Genomic DNA, 27,385 nt, shown 5'->3' with positions numbered 1-27,385 from the left:
TTTGTATCATTATATGGTATGTGAATATACAACGCATCTCAATAAAAATTTGAAAATTGGCAGAATGAGGATCATTTTTTCTTTCTTACAATCTATTTGTATGTTCCTAGTTAGAATATATATATATACATTCTTTTTAAATAAATATATGTCTTTCCTAAGCTTAATGAAGATAATACTTTTCATAATTTGGTTTTAAAAAGTGGGGGGAGGGATCAAAGGCTCAGGGTAGCCTTGACGTGAGACAGTGCTTTGTGTGAGGCACATGCTCACAACTTTGTGGTCTTAATTATATCAGACACTGTCCAAGGCAATTTAATTATTGCCTGTCCATATTGCCTTGTGTGCCAAGTTCTCCCCTAAAAGAAGGATGAAGACAGCCATTCTTTTCTGATTAACTGTGCCAAATGAATTCTGAATAGACAAGCTGGAACACCCCAAAGGAAGCAATTTTCCCATTTATTTTAAGAAAATGGATTTTGTTGTCACATTCCTCTGTGTAATAGCTGGCTTCTGATAGTTCATGAATTTCTGGGAAAGCATAAATGGATATGTGAGGAGATAATCAGTGAGACAAAAGCACATATTCATATTTATTCCTCATATTTTTCAACACTTGTTCCCCTAGCACTCCCCCATAAGGCCGAAGTCAAGCTCCACGATGTGTCCATCTTTTCTCATGCTTTGTCCTCTCTCCTGCCTTTTATTTTCTAAATTCTTAGTAGCCAAAGCCTGCCATCAGGAGAGTACTTCTGCTGTGACCAGCCTTCACTAATCTCAGCTTCTTTTGCACTGTCTGTCATTATCACATCATTTAGGAGGAAAGATATTTAATAATTTCTTGATCTTCTCCCCAAAAGTTAGCACAATCCTGGGACACTGTAGAGACTCAAAACCAAATTTTACTGAAACCTCAAACTTAAAATAATGCTCTATAATACATAATAATGTATTATATGTGACTATTCAATTTAAGGAATAGTCACATATAATACAGCGATCTATTTTTCTACCAGACAACAAAGATATTGCTCCCTTTGCTTAGAATAGTTCTCCCTTCTTTCCATTTGGAGATCCCTGAGGTCTCACTTTCTACATTCTACTTCCAGACGTCTTTTTCTTTTTTCCTACTGATAAAAGCAGTTATCAATACACCTTCAATACAATGAGCATTACACTGAGACTTAGAGAAATTTTGGGAACCATTTATACACAGCCTCATTGGTTGACAGAAAGCCTGGTGTTTTAGTTTGCTAATACTCCCAGAATGCAATACACCAGAAATGGACTGGCTTACATAAAGGGGGATTAACTTAGCTACAAATCTACAGTTCTCCCCAAGAAAGGAAGGTAGCTTTCATCTGAGTTCCTCTGTCACATGGGAAGGCACACGGTGATATCTGCTGGCTTTTCCTTCCGGCTTCTGGGTTCAAACAACTTTTCCTGGGCTGATGCCTTTCTGCATTTCCAAATGTCTGGTTCTGAGCCCCTGAGCTCTCCTCTGATCTCTTTTAAGCCTCCAACTAATTAAATCAAACATCACTCATGCAAAAGTCATGCTCCTTAGCCTACTGCAGATGTAATCAGCCATAGATGAATTTCACATGCTGATGATTTAAATCCAAAGCAAGAGAACAACTGGGCACCATCACCTGGCTAAGTACACACTTGAACCTAACTAACTACATCTGGATTCTATTTTACTTTCCTAAAAACTATATGGCTGTGGTCAAAAGACTTTTCTCTGGCCCTCCATTCTCTGTCTGCAAAATAATCAATATTTACTCTGTTCACCAACTTTTTCTCTTCCTTGAGGATTTTATGATGTAGAGAAAAAAAGTGCTTGACTGAAAATATGAGGGCTTGGCTTCTACTGCTAATTCTATCATTAACTTGCTGCGTGACTTTGGGCAAACTGGTCCCTCTGGGATAAGCCATCTATAACATAAAGGGATTTGTACTAAGACCCATTCCTAAAAACAAGCATCTTTGAGTCTTTGAGACATTAAACTCAATTTTCTTTTTCAAGCATCTTCCTGATTAACTGTATCAGCTCTGTATGAATCAGTTCAGTCAATACACACTCACATACTCAGGTGGTTCTATATCAAACTTCACTTGTGTTATGATCCTTTGCCATTAATCTTATGTCTTTCCCAAGTGTCTGACTCCTAAGATCCGGGCCTGGTGTCTTCCAGCTGCTTGTGTCCCTACGATGCACGGACTTCATGACTCTGGGAAGACAGGACGCCATCCTGCTCATGATGCCCTTCCTATCCATTCTTGTACCTTTTCTATTGATTTTTGAAGCTTTTTGTTTTGTTTTGTTTTTGCATGGGCAGGCACCAAGAATCAGAACTCTGCCTGCTGAGCCACCATGGCAGGCCCTTTCTATTGATTTTTTTTAAGAAAAAGATACAACTGAAAGACATTTTTGTCCCCCGAAGTAAAAGAAATCCTTTAAAGCTTCAGAAATAAAGTCAGAGAAAAACAAAACTGGAAAACAGCCAAAGCATGGCCTCCTGCTTACCCTGGCACAGTAATTGCCAAGTCACCTCTTTCCTCTCATTAGCTCCAAACTGAGACAGGGCTTGCGGTTCACAAACTAAACTCCCTGACTGCAAGAAGAAGTTTTCTCTGGGACTCCTCTGTCCTTAGTAATAAGTAATCAGATGCTGGTTTCAAACCAGGAGACCAGCTCAATTACACTTCAGAGCATATGCTCCAGCAGCCGGTAATAACCACAAGTTCAAAAAGATTAAACTCGAGTAGCTGTAATCTGCCTGGATATGCAATGATGGGAAGAAAGGGCAATTCATTATTATCTGCAAGTTGCCCCGCCCCCCCACTTTGGTTGCAGGCACTTTTACTGCCTCACATTTTTATAGAACTATGGACTGGCACAGAGTTTTATTTTGCTGGCAGATTTTAAATGAGAAGAAATCAGTCCTTTCCATCAGCTACATTTTAGCAATTAGATTTACTTGACTTAATAAGATGTATTATCAGCCTTTTATCGTAAGGTTTTTCTCCTATCTCTCTTCCATAAGGAGACAGGATTAGATTCTATCTCCCGAACTTACTTGGGACAAAACAGCTGACCAACAGAGGCTCACTGAACCACTTCTCTAGCTGGAAGGCAAGGAGCAGCACAGAGCTCAATCTCAGGGTGAGAAGTTAACATACTTTGCATAAGAGATAGGACAGATTTCCCAGGACGGCCTCCACTTCAAAAAATCTACTCTAACTTGTCAGTTTTCAAGACATGATTTTTAGTTGAGAAACTATCATATTATGTGTTCTAGTTTGCTAGCTGCTGGAATGCAATATACCAGAAACGGAATGGCTTTTTAAAAGGGAAATTTAATGAGTTGCTAGCTTACAGTTCTAAGGCCGAGAAAATGTCCCCATTACAACAAGTCTATAGTAATGTCCAATCAAAGGCATCCAGGGAAAGATACCTTGGTTCAAGAAGGCCGATGAAGTTCAGGGTTTCTCTCTCATCTGGAAAGGCACATGGTGAACACGGTCAGGGCTCCTCTCTCAGCTGGAAGGGCACATGGCAAATACAGCATCATCTGCTAGCTTTCTCTCCTGGCTTCCTATTTCATGAAGCTCCCCGGGAGGCACTTTCCTTCTTCAACTCCAAAGGTTGCTGGCTCGTGGACTCTGCATTGTGGTGCTGCAGCATTCTCTGCTCTCTCTGAGTCTCTCTCAATCTCCAAAATATTTCCTCTTTTATAGGACTCCAGTAAACCAATCAAGACCCACTCAAATGGGTGGAGACATGTCATCCCCTAATCCGTTTAACAACCATTCTTAACTAAATCACATCAACTAGGGAGATGATCTCATTACAGTTTCAAATATACAGTATTGAATAGGGATTATTCTACCTTTATGAAATGGGATTTATATTAAAACATGGCTTTTCTTAGGGGGCATATATCCTTTCAAACCAGCACATTCCACCCTCTGGCCCCTAAAAAAGACATGTTTTTCCCAAATACAAAATACATTAATTTCATAACAATATTAGAAACCTTAAACCTTTCAGTAGCAATACAATGAAGTACAAAATTAGAGACAGTATAAAATGTCATCAAGTCAGTTACAGGCATGGTCTGTCCTAAGGCAAAATTTTCTCCATTTGCTTTGGACCTTTGAAAACTCATCCACAAGTTATTTGCTGCCAACATACAAAGAAGGAACATTCACAGGATACACAGACACATTTCCATAGGGAGGAAGGAACACAGGGGTCACTGGACCCATACAGTTTCGAAAACCCGCAGGGCAAAGTCCATTAGATTTCAAAATCTGAGACTCATTTATCCTCAGGGCTTTAGAAAGTGGCAGTCCCACCCTTTCCAAATGCCTACGCCTGCCTCTCTCTGAATGCAACCTTGGGGGATATTGGGGAGACCACCTTTCTCTCGGCTCCACCCTCTCCAAGCATTGGGGCCACACCCGGGCTCTCTGCCATCTCCGGGGCACACGCTCAACCCCTCCATGTGGTGGCAGCCAGGCTCTCCCCAAACCCCAAGGAACGTGCTTCACTCTCTCCAAGACCTGAGGCGGCATGACTCTCCCACTGCAACGAGGTGGAAGGCCCATTCTCTGCCTTTGGGGCAAACTCACCCTCTCCATGGGCTTGGGTGGGTCCGCTCTCCTTGCCCGAGGCTTCTTGACTTCAGACCTCAGTCTCCACGGTTTTGCCTCTGAAGTTATTTTTCCTCCAATGTGTCCCTTCTCTGAACCCCTCAGTCCAGACTGGCAGCGGCTCTGTTTATACAGGTCCCACAGCACTCTCGTCGGCTTTCTATGCAATAGCCTTGGATCATGCCCATCAGACATAAGGAGTTTCCACAAATCTTTCCTGGATAACTCCATGTCCGATCCTGACTTTCTCTGAAATGGCTGGCTAGTTCCACATTTGGTTAAATCCACACTATACTCTGTAGTCTCCCTTTCTGTAGGCCCAGAATTTTCCGGGACCTCAATTTCTGGTTTCTTTTTACTCAAGAGTTCAGTTTTCAGCTTATCTCTTTCCTGTCGCATTTCACTATAAGCTGCAAGGAGAAACCAGACTGCACTTTCGACATTTAATTTGGAGATCTCTTCTGCTAAATATCCAAGTTCATGGCTTTTAAAATCTGCCTTCCAGCCAATACCATTAGTCAACTTTGCCAGATTATCTGCCATTTTAAAACAAGGATCACCTTCCTTCCAGTTTTCAATAACACGTGCCTCATTTCTTTCTAAAACCTCATCAGAGGTATCTTTAGAGTCCACATTTCTACCAACAGTCTCTCCAAAGCATTCTAGGCCTTCTCTATCAAGCTTTTCACAACTCTTCCAGAATCTTTCCCATATCCATTTAAAAAGCCGTTCCAACATGTTTGGTATTTGCAAACTGCAGCAGCACCACCCCACTCCCGGTACCAAAATGTATTAGTTAGGGTTCTCTAGAGAAACAGAATCAACAGGGAACACTTGCAAATATAAAATTTATAAAAGTGTCTCACGTGACCGTAGGAACGCAGAGTCCAAAATCCATTGGAGTCATCAGCTTCGCAGCCTGCCCTGTGGATTTTGGACTCTGCGTTCCTACGGTCACGTGAGACACTTTTATAAATTTTATATTTGCAAGTGTTCCCTGTTGATTCTGTTTCTCTAGAGAACCCTAACTAATACATTATGACACATGATGTTTATTTTTGCACACTCAAAAAGTATAAATTGAGGTGTCACTGAAAAGATAAACTCAGGTATTATAATCCAATTTTTCTAAGTCAATGCACAGGTGTCCATCCATCTGTTCCCTAGCAGGGGAAGCATGCGTGGAAGCAGGGAAGTGCTGCTAGTAAGAAAAAGAAGCCAACTATTTCCTCTCTGAACCTACTTTCCAAGGCTGGTGAAAACTGTAAGATCCTGAGAGGTAGCAAAAAATAATGGATAGAATGCTTAAAAACCCCTACCCCTACAACAGTTAAGTACCACAAGCTGGAGGAAGAGTAAACTATTAGAGGTAGGTGGCCAAATTCACTTACACAACTTCAGGGCAAAACTCCACAAAGTAACTGAGTTCTTCCCCTAATGCCTTTCCTTATTAATCAGCTCTCTTATGAAGCGATGTTGTAAGGAGACAGTCCGGAACTGCCATTTACTGGGGACCTTATGACATGTACTCGATTGGGAGTTTTACACAGCTTTTCCCACTTATTCTTGCAACAAGTCTGCAGGGTATAGATTATATATCATTCTCACTCAAGGCAAATAAAACTTAGGAGGCTAAGGTACTTGTCCCCGCGGCCACAGAAGCAGTTAGAGGCGTATCCTGAACTAAAATCCCTGCCTTCTAAATCCAAGTTCTTTCTCTTTTTGGTTGGTTTGTTTTCAGTAACTACTATCGGATTTGTTATTTTTTTCTGAAAGCAAAAGTGCATTCCAAGTAAGGGAGCAAGCCAGAAGGTTAAAACTGGCCCGCCCATCTGACTCCAAAGTCCACACTCCTGCCACTTCACCAGGCCACCTCCTCAGTCAGAATGTTTCTCCCTTTCCTGATCAACCACTGAAAATAGACCCTGTAAGAGGCGCCAGTGGAGGGATAGCAGTTTAGGTGAAACTCATCAGAAATTGTTCTGGATTTCTTCTCTGCAACGGCGTGTTGCACCCTTGGTCCTTGCCTCCCGGACTTGAACCTAAGCTAAGGAGGCTTGCTCGCTATGGTGAGAAACACTTAGCCTGGTTACAGAGTGCTCAAGGCCATGCCACCTAAAACACTTCCAAGAGGCGAAGGAGGTGGCCTTGGATGAGGGGAGGATGCAGAAGGGAATGTCAGCTCTCTGGGAAGTGGTCAGAGGGAAGCTCAGCCAAGGTTTTTCCTGGAGGAGCAGCGTCCAGAGCAGCTGCCTGTTTCCAGTGAGGCAGCTTCAAGGAGCACGTCCTCACATTCGGAGAGACCCTGACAGCCTGTCTACAGAATAATTTCACAAACGCCATCTCTGTTCATTGTCTCACAATTCTATGGGGGAATCAGGGCAGATTTTATGTCACTTTTACGGGGTGAGGTAGGGGGTGGGGGGACCAGCAGTGCCTTAGGGACTTGAAGTGACTTGCCCAAGACCACACAGCCAGCTGGGACCAGGCCTGGTCAAGAAAACAAGCCTCCTAATTTCTAGTCCAGTTTTGCCTACTCCAGCCTGCTTCCTCCCAAAAGCATAAAGCCAGTACCCACCAGGAGAGGTAATTACATAGAAAATAAGAATTTATAATAATGAAAACAAAGAGGGAGAGTGAGCTCATCACTTATTCTTTGGGTGAGTAGGTTCCTCTCAGGACCAAGTATTCCTCCCGCACTTGATGATTTCTAGTTATTTCACAGGATTATGGGTCTGACTGCTAAAAATAAATCACATCTATATAGATATCTTTCCTTTCTAAAACAATTATCTGCATTTACAAGTCTTAATCTGGTTGGTGGACTGCATGTTCCCCTCACATCATACTCTGGACCCATTACATAAACTTCTGGTGAACCTAGATGAAAAAGAACAGAACTAGGAAATGTGTTTTAGAAAAGTGTGTGTGTGTGTGTCTGTACAGGGAGGGGAAATGCCCTACGATACCACAGGTGTTTTTAAAGATAGTGAACAAAGCATAAGGGAAGAAATGAACAAGAGCAAGTATTGATGTTTAAGTAAAATGTGTATTTATCTTAAAACTGACTAAAGGGAATCAGAAAACAAAAACACCAATAAATGTGCGTGGGAGAGAAAGATGAAAAACTATGAATTTGGGTTTCTGTTACTTTATTTTTTAGTATTTGAGGTTTGCCACTTTGATGCCCCGATTTTTAAGGAAGAAGTTCAGGAATTCTGTATGAAGCCAATGCATTAGAAAAGGACAGGAAAATAGCAGATCTGAGCCACAATCAAGTGGATTGTTCTTTAATATATGAGCACGAGTCAAAAGAAGGAGCAAATTACTTAATGCCACCAGTTGAATAAGATTTCCAGAATGAATGCCTTTTCAGCAATCAGCAGCTATAAGACCTTTAGAAATAATGAGAGATAATAAAATAATTTTATTAGACAATTAAGATAAGAATGCGTTGTCCTCTGAAATACCAGGGCATCCCTTCTTCCCGCCAAAACCCAATTCTGCTATTACAAAGTGAAGCTTACATACAGAAAACCTTCGACGTGAGCTTATCACCATTAACTACTAAAACACTGGGGGAACCCAAGTACATGAATCTTATTTTTTTAACCACCCACTAGCAGACTTGACACAATTTAATGTGTAGAGGACACAGACCATAAACTGATTATAACAGTTTTTTTTTTTTTTAAAGTCTACATCAGTCACACTCTCTGCTTTCAAACACCTAAAAAACCTTGTTTCCTAGTATTTATTGTCTAATATGTGAGACTAGTCCCCAATTTCCAGAAGGAAAATGTTAAGAAACAAACCTATGTACATGAAATTCCTAACCCATCAATCTCGTTACACCCAGTACTAACTAATTAATCAAACCCAGAGAGTGCTTTCAGTGTAAGTGCAAGATATCAATTTAAAGCAGCATCTCTATCCTCTAGGAGCCTGTGACTTAGGAACTTATAAGATAGTTCTATCCTCAACTAAACATAAAGACATCAAGGGATCACCTGCACTGCGAGGCAGTATGTCCCCAGGGTCAGATAATGGATTCAGGCAGCAAGTGCTGCTGAAGTCCAGAAGGAAACATTATGGATTGGTGGGTTTACAATACATTACAAAGAAGAAAGGACTTAAACAAGGCCTTGAAGGAGGTGCCAGCAGAAAAGAAAACATGGACTTTTCCACTGAAGGGGCTGAGGGCTGGCAAAATGATTCATCATGGGAAACAACTGCCCTGAATTGAAATGAAATATTCTACGTTAATTTTTATTGAATGAGCTTTGGACAACTACTTTCAGTGCCTAGAGTCTAAAGTAAGGTGTTTTCGATAACTTAACAAAAATATTGGCTTCTGAGAGTTACAATGAAAAATCGACACATTACTGAACAAATATCTAGTTAAGCAAAGCCACACAAAGGAGAGAGAATAGTTCCCAGATTCTCCTGTCTAGTCTGTAACCCGAGAACTCATATCTAACGAAAGAAAATGTGTTTGTCATAAGAATTATTGGTGAGTTATGGAAGCCTGGAAGATGTTGATAGAGGCAAAACCCAATGATGCTTATCTACGAGGTGTCCAGGAAAGAGGGAACTGTAAAAAGCAGTCTCTGCACAGCTCAGTGTCCAGAAAAGGGCTTCCTAAAGTGGAGCTGGATGTGGGCTCCCAACAGACTCCAAACACTCTGGCTCCCTGGCAAGAAGGCTGCCTCAGGCTCTCACAGTCAGAAAATATTAAATACCAGATTTAGCTTGTCCTGACTGTAAGTCTACAGGTAATTTCTGGGTAGTGTTTATTATGGAGAGAATGTGCCAGCTCCTCTGTGACGTCCCATGGAATTAGTAATATTAGCAATCCTGAGGTCACAGCACTGTGTGCTGCAGTGTGCTGTGAGGCTGCCTCACCAGGAATAATCTTCAGCCAGGAGAGGTTTTAACACAATTCAGGTTTCTGAGTCTTGAAAGAACATTCTCTAAGACAAAGCATATCCCCCTCATGTGAGCCTTCATGTGACCTGGCACTGGGATGTTTCCACATTTCCAGTCACTGACATATGTGCAGGCATTAAGTGTACTGTCCCTCGGTTTCCTCATCAACAAATTGCTGAGAACAGCAACTACTTTATAGGGATATTATGGTTAACAGTTCCTGGCACTTGTTAAGTACAGTAGAGGTGTTTTCAAATATCATCATTATTTTTAATGATGATTATAATTTAATGATTAATATTTTAATCAGCATGTTTTCCAGTTGAGAAATGATACTAATGTCCACTTCTTCCATTATCCTATGTCATCAGTGATCCCATTCTGGGGAAAGGTGAACCTGCTGGTTTACCAAACATCGTGTGGTTCAGGGAAGATGTGGTCCACCCTGTACTGAGGGGTAGTAAGTGACAACAAAGTGCAGAGGATCGCTGGGCAGCAGAACAGCTGGTCTGTCTGCCCAGGAATAATGGTGCATGCTTGAATCCCAAGGGGAAACTCACCACATAGAGCTTGCGCCAGATGACAGCCCATTCTCGCAGGGTAGAGGTGAGCTCCTGCACCAGTGGAAGCTCACCTGGAATCACGGTCTCATTCTGCCTAAAGAGAACCAGACAGATGCTCGCTTTACTCTATGTTGACCATCGCTCCTTTTCTTGAGGGAGCCCATATTCCCCCAAATTCAAAGTTAGGAACAGGGTTGGCTGGGTTTGAAACAATGCATAACTTGTCCATTTGGGAGACCTGTTGTAGGACACTTTAATTACATTTCTGCATCTAAGAAAAGGGAAGGCGCTTGACCCTTTCTGTAATGGAATGGTCCTGCAGCCCAGCCTGTCCTTCCCATTTTGGATCTGTAGAGGAACCACAATTACCTAGCATGCTTGATTCAACAATTCCCATGCCTGGAAGAAGAAATCCAATATTTTAGCCGTTTCTGCAAAGCACCCGTTTCACTAAGGAGGATGGAGTGCAGAATGTCCATGGCACAAGCTTTTCAGGGCTCTGATTCCACATAGGACCTGTTGGTAGGGACCAAGTGATGTCCTATTCTGCATGGTACAGGGATTTCTTCTCAATTGCTGCACCACAGCATATATGCATAAGAAGGAAAAATCTGAGAGAATTGTATGGCAGCCCATGACAAACTCTGGGATTTGTCCTGTAACTCCTTGTTAAAGAATGCTGTGAAAACTATTGCTTTTTTCTTTCTTTGCTTTGTATATATGTCATACTACACAACAAAAAAAGTTTAAAAAGTGCATATATACCAAAATCCTCACTTTACATCAGGCTTATAAAAAGGTAGGTATTATACTGATTCACACAAATCCTCTCTGGTATTTTTATGATTAGTGAAAAGAGACAGAGAACAAGGGCAAGCAAATGGGGATTAGTTGTAGGACTGCCAGATTTGGCAAATAAAAATATAGGATGCCTAGGGAGTGTAAGGGTAGCTCAGTGATAGAATTCTCACCTGCCATGCAGGAGACCTGGGTTCAATTCCTGGTCCATGCACTTCCCCCCCCCAAAAAAAAACAAACAAACAAGCAAAACAAATAAATGGTGCTGCAATAACAGGATACTCACATGGGAAAATAATTAAATGTGACCCCGCCATACAGCATACTATATATATATAGGATGCCTAATTAAATTTGAATTTCAGATACATTACAAACAATTTTTTAGTATAGGTGTGTCTCTTGCAAAATTTAGGACATACTTACAGTAAAAAAATAATTACTTATCTGAACTTTAGATTTAAGTTGGTGGCCTGCATTTTATCCGGCATTTTAGTGGGCACACGTTTCCCACCGTGCCTTTCCACCAACGTGTCTGGTGAAATGGAGGCTGCCCAGTTGAAAGGAAACAAGTGGGTCTCCACCTCTTGTCTATAAAATGAGAATGCTAAACTTATGATGAGAATGTTCTTCCTAGGTTTGAGCCTGTGACTCTGTGCCCCAGTTGCCCACATTTTCCCACAGTCCTATTCTTTCCTTCAGCTCTGCGGATTGCAGTTCTGCGCCAAGCTCTCCTTATTACCTCCTTCACTCTCTAACCCACACCAATTCAATGGCATCCTTCACCTGCTGCAGGCTTAGGCCCTCACTCTTCTTAGCCGCCACAGAGGCAGGACTTTTCAGGATAAATGGTAAGGTCAGCAAGGAATAAGAATATCCAAAACTTAATGGGTTCTCTTTGCAGAACACATTCACACACATTATTTCATTCTCACACCAAGCCTGTGATCAATGTGGGGCCAGATCTGCCATCCCCAAATTGCAGTGGAAAAGTCCAAAGTATACTGAGGGGAAAAGCTTTATCCAAGGTTCAGAGCCGTTAAGCGCAGGAGGTAGCTCACTCATCCATCTCCCAAAGATCCCAAATTGGAGGCTTATCAGATCATTATCAGCCGAAGAGCTCCAAATGTTCATGTGTGCAAACACACATACACACACATATCAGTGAACAGGTGGCTGGAAACAAAGGTAAATGCCCTTGGTTCATTACCTTTTTCTTTTGTTATTTGGGGGAAGGATGTCAGAAGGAACAATTACAGAAAGAGAAGACAGAGGACGGAATTATGTCAGGAAAAACTGTATACCCATTTCTCTCTCAAATAGGAGAAGTGTAACTGGTGAGATGAAATATTAATTCACATACCGCATTCTATAATGATAACTTTACATCTTTACTTTTTAGTTGTCATCTTTGATTGGAACTTACCCTCGATCTTCCACAGTTGCCTCTTTCAAATGGATATATGTTTCAGGGAAAATACCCTACAGAGAGAAAATTTTGGTTATGTGGTCATAAAATCTCGGATGAAAGAATACAGAACAGAAACAAGGACACATGGGGGATGGGGAAATACCTCTATAATAGCTTAATTTCACAACCAAGCTTGTAGCACATGAACTGTGTTGACTGGACACATAAAGGCATGGCTGAAATATTTTAAAAGTATAAATTAAGATCTGGGTTCAGAGAGCATAGGACAAATGCTTCATAAATGAAAAGGCAAAAAGGCCTAGGTCAGCTCTGAGCTACAGGAATGGCAAGGAGTTTAATACTGAACTCCTAAAACCCTCCCAATTTTTGTGCCATGAGATGCTTCCTTTAAAATATAATCAATGAGATAGAAGATGATGTCATTTGTGACCCATAAAAGTATAGTAATTTTCTAACGTAATTCCTTTCAGCACTTTTACTTAAACCAAACCAAATGTAACCAAATCAATTAGTATTTATTACTTGGTTATTTTTAGCATTTCAGTCTCAAATTGCTCTCCATTCTGTACTCTAAAAAGGAAGTTCTACATCAGTATTGTGACACTGCCCACAGGGAAAACTAAGTTCCAGAAAAACTTCAGAGAAAGATAAGGAAACTGGCTAACCAATAGGAAGAAGTGACAATTGTGAGTTATCTTAAATACCAAAAAGCTCTTATTGTTTTCCCATGTGAAGTGCTTATTCATCAACAGAAAATGCTGCCTGGAACAGGCATTGCTGATCTTTATTTTGTGGCATCAATCCTCCCAGACCAGCAGAGGTAGGAGAAGAACCTGTTACTTACTCTACTGCCTCTATCTCTGTGTTTATAAAAGAGAGTGGGGACCCCATGGGCATGACACTTCAGGGGTCACTGACCACAAGATGGGAGGGAATATCCCACTGCTTGGAGGACTGCATGCCCAGTCATCTTTCATCCACTCAGAGCTGGAAAGCTGGTGAACTTCAGTAGGCCAGTTTCACATACCAGTATCTAGTTGAACAAGGCTCTTCTTTATCCCTTTTAACCCTTTTGCCAATCAAACAGGAAACAGCAAGAAAAGTTAAGATTAAGTTGCTCCCAGCATTGATGATGATAGGATAGGTCCTGCGACTGCATAGTCTGAAGCAAAAAGTGCATCCTTTCCCGCCAGGAAGGAAGAACAACAACAGAAACAGGTGCATACCTTTCTCTCACTGCTTTAAGGAGGGACAGGAGTGGGGGGTGTAAGTGAGAAAGCACGAGCCCATTCCCATCGTGGGTAAGACCCAGAAAGCACGGAGAGACTGGTGGCACTGGTCTCTTTCATTAGAGGATCAGGATATACAGTGGTTTGGGAAAATTGATAGGAACAGTTAAAAACAAACAAAAGTTCAATGTGCGCATACTTCCTATTGGGACCAATTCCTGGAGTTGTGTGTCTAGGAAGGAATCATTGGGATGCTCCAGAACTGTGCTTAGGATATCCAAGTAATTGTGGGTATGCGCTTTCTGCTTCTGACTCTGAGCAATTGCGGGACCCATCTGCATCATCAATGCTGGGAGCAACTTAATCTTAATTTTTCTTGCTGTTTCCTGTTTCCTCTGTCTGCTCAGCTAAGGTAAATGTTTTGCTGATCATCATCAATCAACATGGAGAATCAGACTTGAAAAATCTAGAACTCATCAAAAAGGGGGACACCGGGGAGGGATGAACAGTGTATTGTAGTAGTTACAAGTAGTTATATTTGGAAGTTAAAATAAGATGTGACATTCTAAGTCAAAAGGAATATCCTTGCCATAAGATTTTCAAATCAACAAGGTAATGAAACAAATTCTTATGCATTCAGAATCTGATGACTGGTCTTCTAACCACTGGGAGAAACTCAAGTTAGCAGTAGTCGGGAATATAAATCAACAGCAACTTATTTTGTGATAGCTAACTGGATCATAAGCACATAATTTACACTGTGTGTAAAGACATGACAATTTTCACATTACAAAAATATTTTGTCATGCTATTACTCTGCCATTTGTAGGCATCATGATGGGATATGGCCATTTATACTCATTTAATTGCTCTGGTAAGCCAGACCCTTACAGAACTTTTCCCAAGCCAGCACGATACACAAAGCCAGAGAATCTTGCGTCCTATATTTCTGCTATACAGCCTATGTTCTAACTCTGCTTTTCCTTTTTCTCAATGCAACCCACTCATTTGAGTAAAAAAAATAAACTAATGATTTTCTAGCTATTGCCCTATCCTGCCAGGATCAATAATTAGTTTCTCAAAAGCTCTTGGCTTCTTCAATTCGTAAAACCACAAGCTCATTTTATCACCACTCTAAATGGCTAGGTCTGCTTATGAATGACACCAAAAATTTCCATTAAAATAATAGGGCTTTCAAATAGCTTTCCCCCTAAAGACTGGCAAAAAAAAAGGAAACAGCATTAGGAGAGCATTTCAAATGGGCTGGATCTCTTAATGAAGGGATGTCAAAAGTTACACATAATTCATGACAACTGACATTGAATTTCCGCTATTTTTTCCTTGTTCTTTCCACAAGGAAGATATTTCAACCCAAAAGCTAACAAACGCACAGCCCTTGTTTTGCCATAATTTCATCGACTTACATAGTTTTCTCTTTAATTGTCAAGAACTATGACAAGCTCTGACTGAAATAACTCTTCTAAAGGGTGAGAGTAAAAGTTTAATTAAGAGGTTTTAAAAAATGAATACCAAAAAATTAAAACACATCCAGAACCTGTCATTTAGACGCTAGTGGGGCACCCTGTCTATCCATTTTCAAAGCAGACAAAAAGGGCACTAGCTAGATGGATTCTGATATATTAGAAATTCATAGGATGCCTTAGAACCAAGGTCCTGTTTGCTAGAAAAAGGAAGGGCCTTAAATAATGTGGACTCTGAAAGGGAAAACCTGTGCTCTGGGACCCTGTTTCAACACAATTGACATTTATCGGAAAAAAGTCAAGGGTTTTGTTTGTTCCTTAAGCTCAAATGATTTTACCTGAGTGTTTTTGTTGTTCTTGTTCATTTTTTAAAATTAACTTTTCTGAAAGGACTGGGAATCAATGAATATAAGTATTCTTGCCCTTTAACCAATTTAGAATTTTGAGGTCATTAACTCTAATCATATTTTGAAATAGCTAACACTTCCATAATTAGGAGTAAAACAAACATTTCTAGGGTTAAATTCAGCCAAGAAGCAGGAGTGGCCATATGACAGGTTCTCTAACAGAGGGATCCAAAAGAAAGAAAGGTGTTCGCTGCAGTCCCATCACACGAGAATATCTGCCATCTCTGGTCACTATTAGATGGCTCAGAGAGATTAAAGTCAGCAAGAGAGTAGAGAAAATAATTAAATTAGGAATGAAGACATGTGGCAAAAGAGTGTAACTGCGGGGAGAAAAATTTACTAACAGAATTTGGGGAGGGGTAAAAGGACTAAAATTGTGGAATTTAATACTTGCATTCATAATAAACTCTCTTATTTCAGTAGATTATTACACTGTAAAAGTTAACAAGGTGTGTGTACACACACACGTGCAAATACTGAATGTGACGTAAGAATGAACAACACAGAAAGCTTGGCCATGATGGTCCTGGTTTTTAAAGGCCTATATCCTGTAGAAAGATACTTTTTCTGGGCCTTGAATTCCTTTGGGAATTGCATGGCAAACATCAGCCTGTGTGTGTCAGGATTACTTTCATCTCATCATATTTTCAAAGAATAAAAACGGATTTTTTTTTTTTAATTTCCATCTCTGATAAATTCTGAAGTGTTTCTCTCACCCCTTTCCTAATTCTTTTTTTGGCATGTGAACTAACTGTGAAATAATAAGGCGCTATCAACTGTACTCTTTCAAAAGAAAGTGCTGACGCGCCATGCTGCCTCAGGGGGCAGTGTCAAAGGGAAAGCGCTGACCCGACCTAAAATAAACTTGGGAGGTATTAGGATCATTCACAGATTTTCTTTAATTTGGAGATTAGTAGCTTTGGCCCTGGGAAAAGGAACCCTCTAGCTCAGTATTTTTCAAACTCTTTGACCACAAATAGCAGTAAATACACTGTCATGACAAACCAGTAACATATGATATATATACAAATATATACCTATATACGTTTCTGAAACAATACTTACTGTTCTCTTCTATTCTTTCAGTTTAGGCTTTTGGAAAATAATGAAAGCCCACTAAATAGATTTCATGATGGATTACTGAGCCTGTGATCTGTGCAAACTGAAAAATACTACTCTGTTTTATTCATTTTATAATGAAGGAAAGAGTCAAGTCGAAATGGAAGAGCCTTATAGTTCTGAGATTTTAGCACTGGAATTAAGGAAAGGGAGAAAAGCATGGGCCCTTCACTGAAAGAGAGAACCCGCTATCGCAATGCTTCTTACAATAACACCACCCTGCTGAGTTTAGGGGAAAGTGAAGCAAGATGCCACATAGGTGTGACCTGGTGCGTGAATTTACCTCTGGGCCTTTATCCTTGAATCACCCGGTAGGAAATATTGTCCATGCAATTTGCACCATTTTACTTGAGCATTGAGGTCAGAGAATATGCTTTCAAATCAAAAGAATAGCCATCAAAGTAAAAGCAAACTAGGTGTAGAGATAGCAGAGAGCTGATGGATAATTGGATAGCACAGCACAAAAGTAGTGGATAGATTTCAAATGAAATAAAAATGTGAACGACAAATCATACCTTTTTACATTTATTTTGAAGGGTATATCCTCTGTACCAACCTGTTAGGGCATAAGAGAACACAAAATCTTTTATGTAATGCAGGGCAACACAAGAATATCAGTGCTATTCATCCTCATGCTCCTTTAGCAGTACTGAGATGGAACCCAAGAGACAATTAGCTAGCTAATAATATGTTGGAATATGAACATTTTAGTTTATTATACATAAAAATCTGGGTCTACTACTGTTACTATTACTCTGTTAGCAACTATAGGATTTAAAACTCATTTGGAACCACGCCTCATCCTTACTTTTGAGAAAGCACAGAATGAAGAACAAGACACAATGCAATTCAAATTATTAACACCTTAATGCCATGTTTTTGCATGAATGAATATAGACACCCTTCCCATAAACAATCTACAAGTCACCTTATACTATTATAATAGATATTTTAAAACAGTTCCTATTTGTTCTCTATCTCTCTCCTCCGAGGTTAAGAACCACTGTCCTGGAAGAATTTTAAATTGGAATAACAAAATGTAAATGCACAGTTATTTGCACCTTTAAAACACAAGAGAGGGGGCAATGCAATGGCAGCTCAGTGGCAGAATTCTCGGCTGCCATGCCGGAGACCTGGGTTCGACCTGGAGCCTGCCCATGCCAAAAACAAAACAAAACAAAAACCACAAGAGACTTTTAAACAATTTTTGGTAATGTTATTAAAATACCCTACCTACCCCCTATAGAAAAAAGGTTTTATCTGTTTGCATACTGAGGGGTTTTAAGTAAAGGCTTTAAGTTCTTTTTTTCAAAATTCCAATAAAAATATCTATACTTATGGATTTTTCTGACTCTCTACCTCATAGGGGGATATACATTTTAATCTATCTGAAACACATTTTATATTAAATACTCAGTATTTATAAACACCTACTATAGGTCATTTCCTGTAATAATTCCTCTCATTTCCCATGCCCATTTACGGCCCTCATGTGGTACTCTCGCCTAAGTAAACTCAGTTGTAAACTTACGACTGTCTTTTGTAAGCCAGCCACACACATATAATGAATAAATAAAATGTAAACTATACTTAAAACTTTGGGCATCTGCCAAAAGCGTTCTAGAACTCTCTTGTAATGTGTTCTAAATGGATGATTAGCACACATCTATTTTGTATGTTATATAGAGAAAATTAAATTGGGTAAGGACTCAGTAATAATTAAGCACATTTTAAACTGTCAGTGATCTTCAAAAATTTAACAGATTTTGGTATTTCCTATAAGGAGGGGTAGGGGATTATACCGTAGAATTGCCACAGGCTTGCATCGAGGCACATGGCTGAGACGGCCACCTGAACAGGACACAATGCCCCCGACTGAGGGTGTCACTGGTAGGAAACTTAGGACCAAGAAGATCACTGCATTAAATAAACATGTCTACTTAGGTCTTAAGGTTTACCCATCCCGTACACACTTGATTGATTTTGCTAAAACATGAAAATGGCTGCATCATGGAATGGGAGAGACCCCTGGCATGGAGAGGGAGAGAGGATAGGGCAGCTAAGAAACAATACTTTAGTCTCTTCCAAGCAGTTTTATTTTTCCACGTCCTATGAAGCCAAGATGTTACAATATGGGCTTTGCTCCACTTACAAAGGGGAATTTATCAGTAGTTTTATAAACAGCACTTTTGCACAGACATTTATCACAGATAACAGCAGGGAATGTGATAAAAGTTTAGGTAATGTGTTTGCTCATTTTCCACATTCAAAACCTGGGTTATAATACAAGCCGGGACTCAATTTTCTAATTAGTCCCAAATATTTACAGCAAGATAAATGTTATAAAATTTGGTATGCTATTAGATTTCTGAGTGTAGCACCCCTGGTGATTCTCATGTGCAGCTAGAACTGATCACCACAGATAGCTGTTACAGGCCATGGAGAAATTTGGATTTTATTCCAAGTACAATGGGAAGCCATTGGAGGGTCTTAAGTGACATTATGCTTTATACCTTTAAAAGATCACACTGGCTGTTGTGCGGATTGTGGGAGGTGAGACATAGTAGAAAGAGGACTACCAATGCAGAGACTACTCACAGGTGCAGTAAAAAATGAGGAGCAATGAAAAAATCAGGATATATGTTGAATCAATAGAATGTGCTTATAATTTGTCTGGGAATAGCCATGAATAGGGAGAAGGAAAGCAGGTATTTCTTATAGGGCAACGGGCATACAGATCCTGGACGTAAGCAACTAAGGGGACAGTATTATTCTTTGGGACAGGAAGAGAAAATGGGAAAGCATTGGAGAGTGGGAAACAGGCTCAGTGAGTTACCCTGGCCCTTCCACTTCCCTTCCTGAACAATGCAGTCCTGAAGGCAGTTGAGGACAGAGCCCCATAGGCATTCACAGCAGGGTGGGAGTGGGATACGGAGGGCGCATCCATGCTGGGAAACTGTCATGGTGTGGGAGAGCTCAAGCAGAATGAGGAGAGGTGAGAGGGCTGCCTGGGGACATCAGAGCCCTGGGGTGAGGAGGGCATCCACACATCGGCTGGGGGCTGAGGGTGGCCCCATATGGGATATCAGAGCCAGAGCAGGCTGAGGAAGATGTACACCTGGGGGAAGATGGGAGCTTGGTTACCTAGTGGAGAACCGATCAAATAAGTAATATATTATGAAAACTGGAAGTGAGGTTTTCTTAATGTCACAGATGAGGGTTACAAATAGAGAAAGGAAAAAACTAGAATGGAACCCTGTGATGCTGCAATGGAATTTTATCCAGGTGCGCTCATGATTTTAAACATGTACAGAGAGATCAAAAATAATTATAGATATTAATATATATTTAAATATATACGCATCCATTTTATCCAGCTCGGTTGAAATACCTAGTATAGCTCCTATTTTTCCTCAACCCTGACTGATACAAGTGATGAAAGAGCTATGTAGCTGGCCTAGAGAGCTGCCAGTCCAACATAAACAGGAGGTATCAGAAGTCAACTTTCCAAAGAACTGCCAAACTGCTTTCAATAGCAGTTGCACAATTTTACAATATTATCAATGTGCTAAGGCTCTTATGTATAGCTCATTTGAACAACTGAAATACAGGGAGCCCAGAATAAGAAAGAGGTTCTTTAATCCTATATAGCTTAATGTAATGTCTGGCTACATTAATATACTTAATAGAGTATATTAAGCAGATAATAAAAAAATATTGGCAAAGCTCCTTGAGGAATGGAAGAAAAAATATGCAACTATTAAACTTTACCATCAGGGATTCCCCTGATACTGTGTCAAACTTTAGGGACATCCAAATCAATAGGCCATGCCCTTGATCTTGGAACTTACTCTTGTGAAGCCTATATAGGTAGTGGAGAAGCTTAGCCTACCTACAGATATGCCTAAGAGTTACTTCTGGAGGACCTCTTTTGTGCTCAGATGTGGCCTCACTCTTTCTAAGTCCAACTCTGCAAGTGAAATCATTGCCCTCCCCCCATGTGTGACATGACATCAGGGGTGAAAGTCTCCCTGGTGACATGGGATATGACTTCCAGTGATGAGTCCAGGGCTGGCGCCATGGTATCAACAATTCCATCCTGACCAAAAGGGGGGAAAAGCGTAACTAATAAGTGTTAGTGGCAGAGAGAGTTCAAATAGAATCGAGAGGCTACTCTGGAGGTTGCTCTTATGCAAGCTTCATTTAGACACTGCTACCTATCATAACCCACCAAACCCCACTAGGACAATTCCAGCCAATCCGAAAGAACACCTAGGGCAATATATAAGATTCCACAAGGGTTCCATGCACTAGAGTAAATTTCCAGAAACCCACAACATCCAGATGGGTCCCTGGGCCAGATAAGTCCTGAAACCTACAGGGCCCAGCCTCTCCAGAACATCAGGTAGTTCCATCTCCCTACTCTATATTATTGACAGACACTTCAAACATGAAAAAATCAGAATGGCCACAGCCCAAACACCCCTAAAGAGAGGGATAGAAAGATCAAAGGTAATGGTGGAGTTAAAAAGAGAAGATAGGATTTAACAAATGAATATGATGATTGAATCATTAAATTGAAATCTCACTAGCTTAGACCAGCTAGAAGTAAAAACCTAAAATTGTAGAATTGTAACTGTTCTAGTTTGCTAGTTGCTGGAATGCAACACACCAGAGATGGATCGGTTTTCAATAAAAGGGGATTTATTTAGTTGACATATAGTTCTCAGAGGAAAGGCAACTAACTTTCAACTGAGGTTCTTTCTTACATGGGAAGGCACAGGGCAATCTCTGCTGGCCTTCTCTCCAGGCCTCTGGGTTCCAACATCTTTCCCTGGGGTGATTTCTTTCTGCATCGCCAAAGGCCTGGGCTGAGCTGCGAGTGCTGAGATGAGGTATGCTGAGCTGCTTGGACTGTGCAATGTTGAGCTTTCTCATCTGAGCACCAGCCAATTAAATCAAACATCGTTCATTGCAGCAGGCATGCCTCCTAGCCAACTACAGATGTAAGGAGCAACAGATGAGGTTCACGTACCATTGGCTCATGTACACAGCAACAGAACTAGGCACCTTCACCTGGCCAAGCTGACACCTGAACCTAACTACCACAGTAACCCATGCCAAACCCTGAAATATATTCTACAACTAATTGTGGTGCTGTACTCTGAAATTCATTGCTTCTTATACATATGTTATTTCTCACAAAAATGAAAAAAAAGTCGATTGTGATGATAGAAAAAATATTTGTTCCTTCTAGCCTCCTATATTCTGGAGCAGCTAGCAGGAAAAATGTGAGAGATTGTGTGGTAGCCCATGACAAACTCTGGGATCTGTCCTGTAACTACTTTGGTGACCCAAATTCCTTAAGTAGCTATTTATTGGGGATAGGAATTGTCTGGGAAATGATAGCAGGGAACTTTATGGGGTAACAGAAATGGTCTGTCTTGATTGGATTGTTAGGTACATCAGTGTAATCATTTGATAAAACTCATTAAGCTGTATACCTACAATGTTGCATTTCACCATAAATTTCACTTCAATTGAAAAAAATGTTTAAATTTATACTATCAAATAAATACCATTCTATAAAATAACCACCTCAGAGTAACATAAATTCTACAATTATGTCATGACTTAAACATTACTGAACACTTCTGTTTGAAATTGCCTCCAAAACCAATTCAGAAGTCATGTGTGAAAAATCACAGAATTATTAGTTTCCCAATGAACCAAACTGATTCTGAATGAGTTTTGCTATTTCTAAAAGTGCACTTACAGATGAAAGGATCATTTACTTATTCAATAAATATTTTACAGATGCCAGAATAACAAGACACACAATGTCTCCATCCTCCTAATTCTTCCTTCATAACAGGAAGAGAGAAACATATACATGTAAATGGACAGGCAAGTAAATAAATAAATTTCATGCAGGGCTAAAAGTTATAAAGGAATGAAAGGCGACGTGGGAGAGGGTGAGTAGGAGGGGTAGGGACTATGTTAGAAAGTGTGGTTAGAAAGTTCTCTAAGGAGATACATTTGAGCTGAGGATTTACATGACTAATGTGGTCATTCATTCATAATACATAAAAACACTTATTGAACACTAGTGTGCCAGATGCTGTCTTCAAGGGGGAAGGAAATAGATCCGTAAACAAATAATTAAATACAAAAGGGCTTTTAATGGTCATTCTTGCAGACACTGGCACACAAAGGTACACAGAGGCAACAGGGAAACTCTGAAGATTTTTTGAACAATGAAAGCATTATTTAGCTGTGTAAGTTTGGTGTGCTTTGTAAAATCTCTCCTTATTGTAGAGTTACAAATCCCCCGCCCCATCCCATCCCCATACATACACAAAAGAAAAGATCAATAAATTATTTTTAACCTCTCAGGAATAAAGGCAAGAAATAGATAGGGAACTGCTGCTTATCCGTACCCACGACGGGGTTTGGGCAGTGGGGAAGAGGAGGGCTGGGGAGAGGGGACCACAGAGGAGGAGCTGATGCTAAATCACATTGTTTTTCTTGTCGGGGTGCTGGTCTGCTAGCTTGCCGGGAAAGCACAGTTAATTAGGCCAAGATCATAGGTTCCATCTCCCATGGGCCAGGTAAACCTGTCGAGTTTCCATAGCCATAGCCTGCTCCCCCATTCCCAGTGAGCATCCCTCAAATAGACACCTGCGGTCCCTAAGGGGCAGCCTGTGAGCAGAAACGGCTGGATGGAAACCTTTTACAAAACAGAGAAAGCACTCAGTCTGAAATCCCTCTTTACAAAAGGCCATTCACTGTATCTTTGTACATGGGAAGCATATTCACTGCCTTCCGGAGCCCTGAGTGTCTTCATAATATCCACCCAAATGTAGAGGCCATCTCATGTAGGCTTTTGGAAAGAAATTCAAAGGCAGAAAGTCAAAGGAGGCGATGACAGTAGGAGACGATTCTATTCTTTTTCATAACAAGTAAAACTGCTTTGCATTTTTGTTTTTCTGAGACAAATCCGTCTTCCACATTATTTAAGCTCAACTTTGTCCCTTCTAGATAATCAGATGGCAGAGTTATTAGTTTGAGTTCCAAAGGAACTCGGAGAACATCAAAATCTAACCCTTACTTAAAAGAGAGGATATCTAGGCAAGGAATTGAAAAACATTTGTCCAAATTCAACCAGCAACTTACTAAGCTGGCGATTTTAAACACTGGCCTTCCACCTCCCAGTTTATCACTCTTTCCCTTACCCCAAGTGGCCTCCACTGCCAAGCTAGACAAGAAGGTGGGATGTTTTCTATTCACTGCTAAGTCAGGTGAGCAGGTATAGAATTTTATCAGTATGAACACACATATGCATGTACCCCACCTAAATGGAAAAGAAAGATGTGGTCTCTGATCTTTTTTTTTTTTCAAATTTTTTTGAGATATATTCATGTATCCTATATTCCAACCAAATTATACAATCAATATCTCATAGTGTCATCACTCAATTGTGCAATCAACACACTCACTGTCAGACTATTCTCATTACTCCAAAAAGAAAATTATCAGACAGACTCACAAAAAGAAAATCCAATTTTTTTTCTATTATTATTATTTTTATTTTTTTCTCTATATTAACATTCTATATCTTTTTCTGTTGTGTTGCTAGTTCTTCTAAACCGATGCAAATGTACTAAGAAATGATGATCATGCATCTATGTGATGATGTTAAGAATTACTGATTGCATATGTAGAATGGAATGATTTCTAAATGTTGGGTTAATTTCTTTTTTTCGTTAATTAATAAAAAAAAAAAGAAAGAAAAAGAAAACCCAAAACACCCCATATACCTCTCTCTCCCCATTATTAACACCTAGTATAGGTGTGGTACACCAGTTACTGTTGAGGTAAGAATTTTAAGGTATTACTGTTAACTACAGTCCATAGCTTACAATAGGTACTTTTCCCCCATATACCACTCTATTATTAACTTTTTGTCACAGTGTTGTACATTTGTGCCAGCTCATGCAAGTACTTATTTAAATTTGTAGTGTTAATCAGTAACATATAAGACTCTAAACAACCCCTTTCAACCAAAATCACCTACAATCCAGCACTATTCCTACATTCCCACTAATGAGCTACTCTCACCCCATATATATTTTGAAACATTTTAAGTTCAACACGGTGATACATTCTGGGCATATTAGGTTATCGCATTCTTCTCTAACTGCAGTCTATTTCTAGATATCCTATATTCCACATTTTAAGACTCTCAGTTTACATATTCTAGTCAGTTCACATTAGTGAAATCATATAATATCTGTCCTTTGGTGTCTGGATTATTTTACTCAGGCCATTATATCCTCAAGATTCATCCATGTTGTCACATGCTGCAGGACCTCATTCCTTCTTAATGTTGCACAATATTCATCGTATGTATACACCACATTTTGTTTATCCATTCAACTGTTGATGGACATTCAAATTGTTTTCATCTTTTGGCAACTGTGAACAATGCCACTATGAGTATCAGTGTGCAAATTCTGTTCGGGTCCCTGATTTTAGATCTTCTGCGTATATACTGAGTAGTGGAATTGCCGGGCCATTTGGAAACTCAATATTTAGTTTTCTGAGGAACCACCAAACTGTCTTCCGTAGCAGCTGTACCACTGTACTGACTCCCACCAAGAGTTAATAAGTGTTCCTATTTCTCCACATCCTCTCTAACACTTATAGTTTCCTGTTTAATAGTGACCATTCTTATAGGTGTGAGATGATATCTCATGGTGGTTTTGATTTGCATTTCCCTAATAGCTAATAAAGATGCACATCTTTTCATGTGCTGTTTAGCCATTTGTATTTCCTCTTTGGAGAAATGTCTATTTGCGCTCTCTTTTTTATTTAATGACAAGAAGGTTCCTGTCCTTTGCAATGCTTGGCACAACATAGGAACTCAAACTTTTGATGGGTAAATCAGTGTGAAGGAGAAGATCCCATTGGGCTAGGAGTCACGTACAGAATAGATATAAAATAAAATCTACATCTACAACAGACTCAATTTAACCATAGGGTCTGATGACTTTCTTCTTTCTCTCGGGGAGTCCATGCCCAGCATTGTGCTTACGAAGCTAGAATGTCCAGAAAAGAAGTGGCCCTGAGCCTTATGAAAAGATCTTATCTGGAGATCAAAAGGTCTGATTCTCTGTTCTGGCTCTGCACTATCCAGTAATGTGGGACTCCATTAAAACTGTTAAAGTAATTAAGAAGGTTTCGATCTCTCAAAATTTCCTCCCACAAAAACATTTTCTCTCTCACTTTTTTTTTTTTTTTTTTTGGTCTCATTTCCTCAGAAAATTTAACTCCATAGCTAAACATGCCAAGAAAGTTTCTTCTGGCTGCTTTAATAGATGATATTATCAGAGACGTCTATTTTCAACCAGCAAAGACCTCCTTAGAGAAGGAAAGAATCAGGTCCAGGTAGTGGTGGGTAGAGGGGGTGGGGAAGATGGGAATAAGTCCAAATTATGCTCAACAAAACAGTCTGAGGACATGTCCAAAGCTCCACTTCAAAACTAGAAAACCTCTTTCATGAGCCTTTATAGACATCCCAAAGCTCAACGAGAGAAGGGAAAAGGTTCCTAGAGTCTAATCAATATCATCACATCTTGTTTGTTAACTTCTTTAGCATTTTTGAATGTGCTTTTTTTTTTTCCTTTTTTAAAGGAAAGTAATCCTGCCAACAGTTAGTCTTTGCTAAAGGCTCCAATTTCCCTCTTGTATTCTGCATTTCTCTAACTTATCCAACTATTTCAAGAAAGCTGAATTGATGTAATGCAGTATGCGGGTTTAACAGCAGTAGTAATACATTTGCTGCAGTAAGTTCTTATATTGCACTCATTTGCAAAATAGAGGGGTTCCAGGGATTGAGGAGTGTGACAAAGGAATCAGGGTATATTTAAAAGACACTGTGCCAGACTCTGTGGGGTCTTAAAGAAGTTTAGGAGTACAAGGCCCAATTCCTGATCTCAAGGAACTTATCAATATCTAATCACTGTGGGACAGAAGAGACAACAGGTAAAGGAGGATAGCTTCCCAGGAATTCTGGAGTTTCAGTGTAGGCTGCTATTTTCAGGAAAACACCCACACTTCCTGGGAAAGGATACCAAGATTAAAGAGGAGAGACCAAGTCTGCCTTAATTTCCTAGGGGGAAATAGAGCCCCAGAAAGAAAGGAATGCCTTCCTATGCGGAAGGTACTGGAAATATGTGTGCCTTGAGAGTGAAGTGGGGTGAAGTGAGAAATGAACTCCAATGTAACACTTATGCAGAAACTGGTTTTAACTTACTCCTGCAAAAGAGAAGTGAAGCCTATTTATAATTATCCTTAAAAATCACCCCCAGAGAACCTCTTTTGTTGTTCAGATGGGGCCTCTCTCTCTAAACCAACTCAATAAATAAACTCATTGCCCTCCCACCTAATTGGGACATGACTCCCAGGGGTGTAAAACTCCCGGGTAACGTGGAACATGACTCTAGAGACAAGCCAGGATCCAGCATCATGGGATTGGGAAAGCTTTTTTGACCAAAAGGGGGAAGAGAGAAATGAGACAAAATAAAGTTTCTGTGACTGAGAGATTTCAAATCAAGTTGAGAGGTTATCTTGGAGATCATTCTTATGTATTATATAGATGTCCCTTTTTAGTTTATGGTGTATTGGGTTGGCTGGAGGAAGTCCCTGAAACTGCTGAACTGTATTCCAGTAGCCCTGATTCTTGCAGAAGACTGTATAACTA

The 27,385-nt window shown here is 40.1% G+C and overlaps 1 protein-coding gene across 3 annotated transcripts in view; it reads right to left on the bottom strand.

Annotated features, from left to right (window-relative positions):
* DOCK5 (dedicator of cytokinesis 5) overlaps positions 1 to 27,385 on the bottom strand; it is a 241,667-nt gene that overhangs the window by 135,939 nt on the left and 78,343 nt on the right. For all 3 annotated transcript variants that reach the window (XM_077152826.1, XM_077152828.1, XM_077152827.1), the window contains exons 3-5: positions 17,136 to 17,176; positions 12,379 to 12,434; positions 10,152 to 10,248 (exon numbers count right to left, since the gene is read on the bottom strand). In XM_077152826.1, the coding sequence (XP_077008941.1) occupies positions 10,152 to 10,248; positions 12,379 to 12,434; positions 17,136 to 17,176 (194 nt within the window). The remainder of the gene's footprint in view (positions 1 to 10,151; positions 10,249 to 12,378; positions 12,435 to 17,135; positions 17,177 to 27,385) is intronic.

This window comes from Tamandua tetradactyla, chromosome 3 (assembly GCF_023851605.1).
Source record: "Tamandua tetradactyla isolate mTamTet1 chromosome 3, mTamTet1.pri, whole genome shotgun sequence".
In the NCBI taxonomy this organism is placed as follows: domain Eukaryota; kingdom Metazoa; phylum Chordata; class Mammalia; order Pilosa; family Myrmecophagidae; genus Tamandua; species Tamandua tetradactyla.
This window is presented reverse-complemented; position numbering and strand designations above follow the sequence as displayed.